At 39.4% G+C, this 10,326-nt stretch overlaps 1 protein-coding gene across 2 annotated transcripts in view; it reads left to right on the top strand.

Moving 5' to 3' along the window:
• The first annotated feature begins 1,027 nt into the window (after positions 1-1,027).
• Positions 1,028-10,326, top strand: part of LOC121725953 — a 38,531-nt gene continuing 29,232 nt past the window's right edge. For both annotated transcript variants that reach the window (XM_042113153.1, XM_042113154.1), the window contains exons 1-2: positions 1,028-2,791; positions 7,704-7,860. In XM_042113153.1, coding sequence (XP_041969087.1) covers positions 1,205-2,791; positions 7,704-7,860 — 1,744 coding nt within the window. In that variant the 5' untranslated portion in view covers positions 1,028-1,204. The remainder of the gene's footprint in view (positions 2,792-7,703; positions 7,861-10,326) is intronic.

The raw sequence follows: 10,326 nt of genomic DNA, 5'->3' as shown, positions 1-10,326 counted from the left end.
AGGGTTTAACCTGGTGCGAAATCCTACTTTTTGGTAGCATTTACCTGAAATGCTTCAGAAAAAAGTGTAGTGTGATGTCAATGTTTGATGAATAAATGTTTATTATAATTATTATTAAAAAATCGAAATCACCATATGTTTCCATACAAATTTCAAGGAGTCCCCTCGATTCCTAATGGATCCCATCATCAAATTACCACTTTTGTGAACATGGTACCAAATTCGAGCTAAACCCTATACAACACAAAATAATTTTGAAAATCGAATCATAAACGGCTGAGAAATCGTTGAACATAGAAAAAAAAATATACATACAGCCGAACGTATCACCTCCTCCTTTTTGAAAGTCAGTCAAAAATAATAAAATCTTCAAAATAAAACTTAATTTTTAATTAAATTGTGTTTTTGTTTTGTAGAAATGCGTTGGAAAATATAAACATAAAATTACTTTTAAAAAAGCTAGGTAGGTACTAAAAAAAGGCACCATTCATATTAAATTAATTTTATTCGTTTAAAGGATTTACGTTGGTACTAAACATACAAACAAAACAATTTTATATTACGCATACGTCGATACCCTCTAATAATATGATAATAATAATAATTGTTATTATTCCACCAAGTTGTTGCTACACAGTGCTACGACGTAGAGGTAGGCTCGCGTCGTAGCTTAGCGCGTAGCTGTGACGTAGCACCATCTAAGTTAACTCGTAGACCGTAAATATGTCGATTAACATAACTCGAGTCTGTTATTGTAGTAGATATTTAAATTTTACGTTGGTGAAGAGTTTAAATAAAGAGTACAATTATTATTATTATTTTTAGTATTTATTTTTAATTGTTTTAATGCAAGTAAAAAACGAAATGACAAGTTTTCCCAAGTTTCATAGATCGTGGAGTTCTGGAGTCATCGACGTCCTGGTGCTAGGCTGCAGGGGGTGGCGCAGGTGGCGGCGCGGAGCGGGTGGGACGCTGGGCGGGCGGGCGGCGTGGGTGCCCGTTTGTTTACGCAGCCGCAGTCCGCGACGAGCAGAGCGCCGTCGCTCGCGCACCCTATATTCAGTTCACGGCCGCTCTATTAACGGACGTCTATTTCGGCGCATAATATTTCGAACGGTGCGGAGGAACGCTCAGTTTCGCGCGGGCAGGTGCGCGCATCGAGGCCAGGAGATGCGGCAGAGAGACGGTCGCCCCTGACGCCGGCATGGAGCGCCGCCGGCCTTCGCGCCTCGAACTCGCCGAACCCATGACCAAGACCGTGCGACGTCGGGAACGCCCGCGGGAACGATGGCTGCTCACGCGCAAGACCTGGAAGTACATGTCCGACGCGGGCCGCCGGCTGATACCGGATGGGGCCCAAAATCGATTGGAGGACGTGCCGCACCTGGAAGTCTACTTTCAGGAAGTGTGTCAGAAGGAGCCCCGGTTCCTGCTGTGGAGGAAGAGCTCCTACCCGGGCGTCCTGCCCAAGCCGCGTCGGAAGAAGCGCCCCCGAGGAGGCTCCGTGCGCGCGCGCTCGCCGTCGGATGACGTGGCGCTTTCGATAGCGCGGCCCAGCGAGCTGTACATCCCACACACTTCGGGCGGCCGCTTCGATATCGCGAAGCTCCGACGTGATTTTTTTGCGGCGCCGGCTCCGTCGTCGGCACCAGCCCCGCGGCCCTCGTCGTCCCTCAACAACGGGTGCTCGAACGCCTCGGAGGACGAGGGCGTGCTAGTGGATCTTCTTAGGAAATATCTTAAATTGGAGGACGAAAAGACTCCCGCGAAAGTCGCTGAATCCGAGGAGCTCGTCAGTGCGCTGCGGAATTATCTGAAGAAGCACTCGGACAGGCGGCCGGCCGACTCGGACTCGGACCCGACCCAAAGAATATTGCGGGAGCACCTCAGTAGGTATCACAGTGGTTCGTCCAACAGAGACAATATCGTGCAAGATTTACTGAGCGATAGAAATTCGTTGAGAAGTTTGTACCATGACCTCCGCAAGCCGAAGCCGTACAGGGGTGGTCGGAGCGGAGGCTATGGCGGCGGAGGCGGCTACGGGTCGAGCGGTGTCGGTGTGCCGAGCCCCCGGAGCGGGCTGCGGAGCAGAGTTACTAGTAGTGTTAATTTTAATGATAATTATTCACACGGATCTCCAAAATCTCCCCCGCCGCTCATCGAAGTGTTCGGGGAGTCTCTGGAGGAGCGGCTCGTCGACGCCACGACGCAGACGCTCCCCATACCCGAGGAGGTTCTCGCGGAAATCGAAAGGCAGTACAGGGAGAAGGTCGAGTCGGCGACGGCCCCCACGAGCCCGACCAGCCCCCCCAACGAGAGGCGGCCCCGCCGGCGCTCCAGCGTCGACCACGACGACGTGTCCCAGTCGGTCAGCGACACGATCAAGAGGTACCTGAGAATGGCGCGGAAGAAGAGCGTCGACGCCGAAAAGACTGACCGCTTCAAGCGCATAAACTACGATAAGAATCTCCGGAACATCAAGCCGCGGCCGCCGAACGAGGTGGATGACGACGGCTTCCATAAGGGCTGCCAGACCGACGAGGCCTGGATCACGTCGTACCGGGATATGCAGTTCGCGTCAGTGGCGTCGACGCCGACGTCCCCGCTGTCGCCGACTCAGTCGCACTCGTTCCTATCGACGTTGCTAGGCAAAAATGCAACAGTGTCCGCTCCCTCAGGTGCCATGCAGAAGTCCCGGTCGTCAAGCAGCGTGGTGCAGAGCGTGGGGAAGCGGCTGTGGCGCACCCGCAGCCGCTCCTCCAGCCGCGCCGTCGCCACTTGGACGCCTCAGGTCTGTCGCTATGCATATTATTTTCATCTTACTTATTTAACACGCTTTACACGTGACACGACGCCTAATATGCAGACTAATTACTAAGAGTTATCCAAGCTTAATTCTTAAAACAACAATAACGAACATATATTTGTATCAGATAGAAGAGACAGTGTACTAATTCCATTACTCCTCAATCAATAAAACTGATAAGGCTGGCGGTCTCGTGCTAAGCATGTAAAATTATACACGTAAATATTAAATATTCAATATAAAATGTAACAGTCGAGCCATTTTGTCACAAACAAATTTTGTTTATGACAAAATAGCTCGACTGTGACTAATCCTTGGTCAAAAAGTTTTTCAACTAGCTATTGATAAAGTTGTGCCTACTTTTTTGCACTGATAATAATTAATTATTATTTAATTTTACATTAAAATTAGAAAAACAATATAAACGTTTGCGTTCCATACTGTTAAAATATAATCTTATATATATATATAAAATTCTCGTGTCACAATGTTAGTTACCGTACTCCTCCGAAACGGCTTTACTGATCTTTACCAAATTTTATATGCAGATTCAGTAGGTCTGAGAATCGGCTACTGGCTACTTTTTATATTGCTAAGAGCATTTGTTGAATAAATAATAGTAAATTATTACAACTCGAGACTGGCGGCGACCATTGTTTGTGCAACGGGATAGCGATGGACGTTGCCATGGTGACATACTAATTTAGTCACTTGAATAAAATAATAATATGGGCGAAATACTTTATATGGCAAAACAACGTTGCCGTGACAGCTAGTCTTATATATAAAATTCTCGTGTCACAATGCTAGTTATCGTAGGTAGGTACTCCTCCGAAACGGCTTTACTGATTTTTACCCAATTTTTTTGCATATTCAGTAGGTCTGAGGCTACTGGCTACTTTTTTTATTGATAAGTGCATTTGTTGAATAAATAATAGTAAATTACTACAATTCGAGAATGACGGCGACCATTATATTTTGTTGTTGCCACGTTGCCATGGTGCCATTATATGGCAAAACAATGTTTGCCGGGACAGCTAGTTATATTTAAAAATGTTGATTTAACATTAAAAACGTACATTATAACTCATATTACAATACATATTATATCATCTCATAAATATATTTGTGCATAGCAATTAACAAATAAACACAGCCCAACTGCACAACCGAGCTTGCCTAAACTACATCGTACACGGATTTTCAAACATGTCGACAAGTTTTTATTGATTGTGCGCCTACTACTGTTTGATGATTTTTTCATTGAAGTGATTTTCCACTCACGCTGTACAATGTTGATACAACGCCAAGCATTTAAAAATAATCAAAGTGTTACTAATAATTCTTTTATATGTCCTGCCGCAGCTGGTTGGACGTTACGATGTAGCCACTAAACCTCATTTTTTCACACTTGCACTTTTAAATCTTACATTCATTTGTTATGTTTATGAGAATATCATTCGTTGTAATTTAAAAAACATGTATATTAAAATGCGATGAAAAGCGTTAAAGTTCTCTTTAAATGTTTAGTTAATGTAAACTTAGTTCTAAAATTTCTAAGCAATATTTCTCTAAATCATCTTCATTGCTTCGGAAACTAGGTTTATGGACTACTGCTGTTGTTTTACAGCTTTAATTTTAATTATCGCGGTAAATTCATTTGTCTCGACGCGCATGAATCAATTGCATATAAACATCATAGTTCCGAGAGGATGCATAAACATGTGTCAAAACAGTAACGACGGGAAGGCGGAGTTTGGAACTGAGAGCTTCTCTTCAGATGTTATTATCACTCGAGAGTCGAGCCTCAAGCGAACTGCTGCCAATAACCTGCCCCTTTGAAGGAATCCCATCTTCTTGACGGTAATTGATCGTCTGTCGCGATACAATTATCAACTAACGTTAAATAGTCGAAGACACCTTCACCTACTTACTGATTAACTCATCTGAAGTTCCTAAATAGTTGAATATTTGACATTCAAAAAGTATGTTGTATGTAGAGTGCTGTATAGTAATATGACTCAGTTATTATTTAATTAAAATAAATGTTTTGGGAAATCCAAAATTCTTATTTACAAAATTTAACCTTTAAGTACACGCGTTGTTTTGGGTAACGTTCCGTCACGCGTGGGGTCTAGACTTCTAGACCCAACGCGTGACGGAACGTACGGGGTAAGTACCCCAATATAAATATATATGTATATTTATATTGGGGTACTTACCCCAATATAAATATACATATATATTCAGATTTGTTTAATAATTTTTAAAACCCGTTTTCTATTATAAGAAAAGATATTATATTATTTATGAAAAGCATTTATAAATAATAAACTAACCATTATTTAGACAGTAAAGAACATTTTTGTGAACTAACCAATTTCGTGCAAGGTATTTTTCGGGCATGTGTTTAATGTACTAAAATTCAACAAAAATGTCTACTTCTAACGAACTTATTATTTTTTTCTAATAAAATAAGACTTGGAAGTAAGTAATCAAAAGAAAAAGTAACACTTAACATTACAGAAAAAAAAATTGTCAATCCTTGAAAAGTACTTCCCTAAACTATAATTATTTCATGAGTAGGCAAGGTAAGTAATAAATTATTTTACTGAATAAGGCTTGCGAATAGTTTTACAGCAAGGCTTACGGATAATAACAAATAGTTCTGGGGCAATAATAGCATCTTCGCTTCATTTTTGGTGCACTAGGTCTAGCTACCTCTAACTCTTCTAAAATGTTTTCAAAAACTTTCAGAGTCATTAAAATTGTATAATATGATTTGTACAATTTGATTTTCTTTTAGTCGGCAACAAATTTTTCCATTTATACATAGCCAATTCAAAAAACAAACAAATAAACACATAACCAATGTGAAAATAGTATATACGTTAAATCACGGGTGGGGTCTGCAGGTATCCCCACATAAACAAAAATGTAACTTCTCTTAGCAGAGGAGCGGAGTACTTTTACTCGCTGAAAGACCTCGCGTTGCATTGAGATTAGCCGAAAACGTGCGATCGTAACTTGCCAATTTTAAAAAATACCGTCAAAAAACAGCGCGTGGGGTCTGCATAGACCCCGCCCGTGACGTTAAAGGTTAAGTCGATAAACTTATAAATCAGTCGCGTTAAACAAGTACTATTTCTGACCGCGACAGTCATCATAGGAAACATATTTATTGATGACTTTTCTCTCTGAATTGAAAGAATTACAGACTCTCTGATTCACGACCGCCTTATCAACTACCACGCAATTATTTTTTATACTGCAATAAGTTTTTTTCGCTCCTCTGCAACGATTTAGTACGAATGTTATGTTCCCGATGATAGTAAATCGAATTTCGCAAAACATTTATTGCACATTATTATTGTCCTCACTCACTTTATAATATTAGTACTACTCGTGACTCTGCCAGCTCGTAAAATCATAACGTGGGTACAATTATTACAATCGGTTTTGTCTCTGGAATTATTATTATAATATTGTTGGTTAACATAGTAATCTAGTTAGATAAGATTACAGTTTACCTCATTAAATAATTAAATATAAGATAATCATAACAAATTAATAGGAATAGTTTTTACTTTTCTCTGGACTGTTTTGTAACCATGTTATCATCATGAGTTCCGAAAAGCTTTATAGATGTTTGGAAAGGTAAATATAGCTTTTGACACAATTTTATGCAGGTAACGTCATTCATAATGATATTTATACAGCAATAAAGTCGCTTTTGTAATAAAAATTTAAAATTGTATTATCACGAATAATATAAATAACAGTAAATCTTGGTGCTAACTACATGGGTAATTTACAAGAATTATTAGTATTATAAATGATATTATAATTTTTATTTTTTAAGTTACAATAATTTTACTACATAAAATTAGGTTATTTCCTTGATGAAAAAAATGGCATGGCTAATAATAATATTTTTGTTCCTTCCGTAAACCTTGTGTTTCTTTAGAAATAACTAAAATTATGATACATTTGAAGTCCCAACACAACAACAAGTTTATGCAGGTAACGTCATTCATAATGATATTTATACAGCAATAAAGTCGCTTTTGTAATAAAAATTTAAAATTGTATTATCACGAATAATATAAATAACAGTAAATCTTGGTGCTAACTACATGGGTAATTTACAAGAATTATTAGTATTATAAATGATATTATAATTTTTATTTTTTAAGTTACAATAAGTTTACTACATAAAATTAGGTTATTTCCTTGATGAAAAAAATGGCATGGCTAATAATAATATTTTTGTTCCTTCCGTAAACCTTGTATTTCTTTAGAAATAACTAAAATTATGATACATTTGAAGTCCCAACGATTTATACATTGTCATAGAAATTGATTCATGGATTAGCGGATCGACGTTACTTTGTCGGGTAATACCGAAAAATAATTCTACTAAAATTGACTAATAACATAACCCGGCCAATTAACATAGCTTCTCCATCTGCCTAAAAATCCATTTCTCTGATGGTCCATATTTCTGCATTGATGTCAATGTTTTTCTAATGATGCGTCAGTAAGACGGACAAGAGAATGATGAAGTGGAGTGATTTAGCTATTAGCGATTTAGCTAGGAATCATTTTTAGAAAATGTCATTTAATTCGTGTTTTATCGAATTCCGAGCAAATTTCAGTCTAATAGCTAGTTATAATGATACATTGTACATAATATTATGATAGTACGCCATAATGTTGCATCGATGTCAATGTAGCATTAATGTTTTGACGATGCGTCGAAAAGACGAGGGCTTTTAGGTAAACCTTACGCGTTTAAGTTTTTTTTATCAACATAGAGCTCGCTACTCCCTTCTGCGTTCTCGCTACCAGGATAACATAAAGTCGGCATGGTGTGATGACGTAACGCGTTGTGCAGGGCAGTTGTGTCTGGGCAGACGGCGCCGGGCGGCAGGTGCGGCTCGCAGACACCTCGCTGTTGTCGCTGAGCGAGGTGGAGCGGCGTGCGCTGCAGCAGGCCGCGCTGGCCAGGCTCAAGGAGCTCCATCTGGGGACTATCATCAAGATACCTGAAGGTAGGAGGAACTGACGTTTAAGGTATTATGCAGCTTGATGATCCATAACAATCATATAATGCGTGTATCCTACCATGTTTGCGCTGTTGTTTACGCTGCGCGCTATCGATGTCAATCGTAGGCAATCGTAGGCAATCGTAGACTAATATGCCTTAAACTTTTTTATTCACCTGCGATTATTATCGATCATGGTCTAACGCGAGGGGTAGTGTTGGTGTTGTCAACAACATGAACAATGGGGGTTTTCGAAATTTCATTCCCCGCTAGGGGCAATATCCGACACACACGAGGTATCGTGTTTTACTCCTACAGGTAGTATCGTGTTTTCAAAAACGGTCAATTAATAATAATGACGACGATAGGTGCCATTCGTTTGTAAGGACCCTAACCTGAAAGCTGACAATGGGAGTTTTTACTCCCATTGTCAGTTTTCATTTGAAAGAACATTCCTGTAGTATCGAGGAATAGAGCTCATATTTTCATTAATATAATATCGTTCTCCGAGCTGTGCAGTCTTTTAGTCTTAGACACGAAGATGATATAAACATACAAATGGAATAACGCTCGCATCATACTTAGTAAAATAAATAATATTTTTCCATATATTATAACTTTTTTACATATACAAAATATCTCGGAATAGCAAAATAGGTGAAGCATAAAACTTTTCAGAGTGTTTTTGTATTTATCAAAATGCTTACAGTTTAGGATAAACAGATTGTTCTGAGAACGAGCGGGATGGCGCGGCGTTGGTGCCGTGCCAAGCTGTCCAGTTTTTATCTCAAATCGTTAAACTTCAATTTATGCGATTTTATTAATTTCAAATAAAACAACCTACGTGTTTGTCCATGATAACTGAAATGTTCTATCATCAACTGTACTTATAGCCGACGATCATAATTTTAACTGTATTGAGATGCACTAACTTTTAAGCAGACTATCACGTAGAATATCTAAAACGTTTTCTGAAGGATTAAAAATACCTAATTATAAAATGTGTAAACCTTATTTAATATGTGTACAAAATTGAATTTTTATGTTGTCTTTCTGGGCTAACTACGTGATCTTATCCACGAGCTCCTGTGAGCTCTCTTTATGAATCATTCAGTGTTGTAAAGTTTTCGGTATGTAGGTCAGTGTTGACAAAATCGTAAATTCGATGAAATTGAAAGGAAATTTTATTTACAGCAAAAATGTTAGATATTTTTATTTATTTCATCTTGTAATAATCGGTTGAGGAAAAAGCCTTTTCGAGTTATAGACAGTATATTATAAGTTTATGAGTTATAGTATGTATGAACTTGTCATAAAATCTCTTGGGCTATACCAATTGTATCTGGCTGATTTTGGTATCATTAAAAAGTTTTAATTTTACAGAAGATAATTCCAAATTCAAATTAGGTAAATGTGAGATTATGAGTGATTCTAATGAAGAAATTCGATACATTTTATATTACAAAAAAGGTAAAAATGCTGCACGGCAGTCCTGCAGTGAATGGGCCTCACTGATTGGTCCACACTCAGTGTTTCCGGCCGGCAACACCGAGTGTGAACCAATCAGTGAGGCCCATTCAATGCAGGACTGCCGTGCAGTCCTGCCGTGAATGGGCCCTCTAAGCGTTTTCAATCCGGAAATTTTGATATCAAAGATGCATGTCACTCTGGTCGCCCGCCCTGTTACGGACAAAACTGATGGCATTTTTGAAAAGTGGAGCAAGATCGGCATATTAGTAGTTACGATGTAGCTGAAGAACTGGGGATTGATCACAAAACGGTTTTGGAGCATTTGAAAAAACTGGGTACACAAAAAAGCTCGATATTTGGGTATCTCATGAGCTTACTGAAAGAAACCTAATGAACCGTGTACTCATTTGTGATTCTTTATTACGACGTAATGAAACTGAACCATTTTTTAAGAAGCTGATAACTGGTAATGAAAAGTGGATCACGTACGACAAGATCGTGTGAAAAAGACTGTGGTCAAAGGCCGGTCAGGCTTCACAGACTGTGGCGAATCCCGGGTTAACTCGCAACAAGGTGATGCTGTGTGTGTGGTGGGATTGGAAGGGCATTTAATTCATTATGATCTGTTACCGTTAGGCAGGACCATCGATTCTGAACTGTACTGCGAACAACTGATGAGATTAAAGCAAGAAGTTAAGAGAAAGCGGCCGGAATTAATCAACAGAAAGGGTGTGTTTTTTTACTATGATAACGATAGACCTCACACACCTTTAGCCACTCAGCAAAGATTACGGGAGTTTTTAATTGGAGGTGTTAAAGCATCCGCCGTATAGTCCTGATCTTGCACCTTCAGATTTCCACCTGTTTCGGTCGCTGCAGAATTCTTTAGGCAGTGTCAGGTTGACATCACAAGAGGACTGCCAAAACTACTTGTCGCAGTTTTTTCATCAAAAGCCCCAAATTTTTTATAGCAATGGGATCATATCCCTACCAACAAGATGG

Source organism: Aricia agestis, chromosome 4 (assembly GCF_905147365.1).
Source record: "Aricia agestis chromosome 4, ilAriAges1.1, whole genome shotgun sequence".
NCBI classification, from domain to species: domain Eukaryota; kingdom Metazoa; phylum Arthropoda; class Insecta; order Lepidoptera; family Lycaenidae; genus Aricia; species Aricia agestis.
Note: the sequence above shows the minus strand (reverse complement) of the source record. Positions and strands in the feature narration are given on the sequence as shown.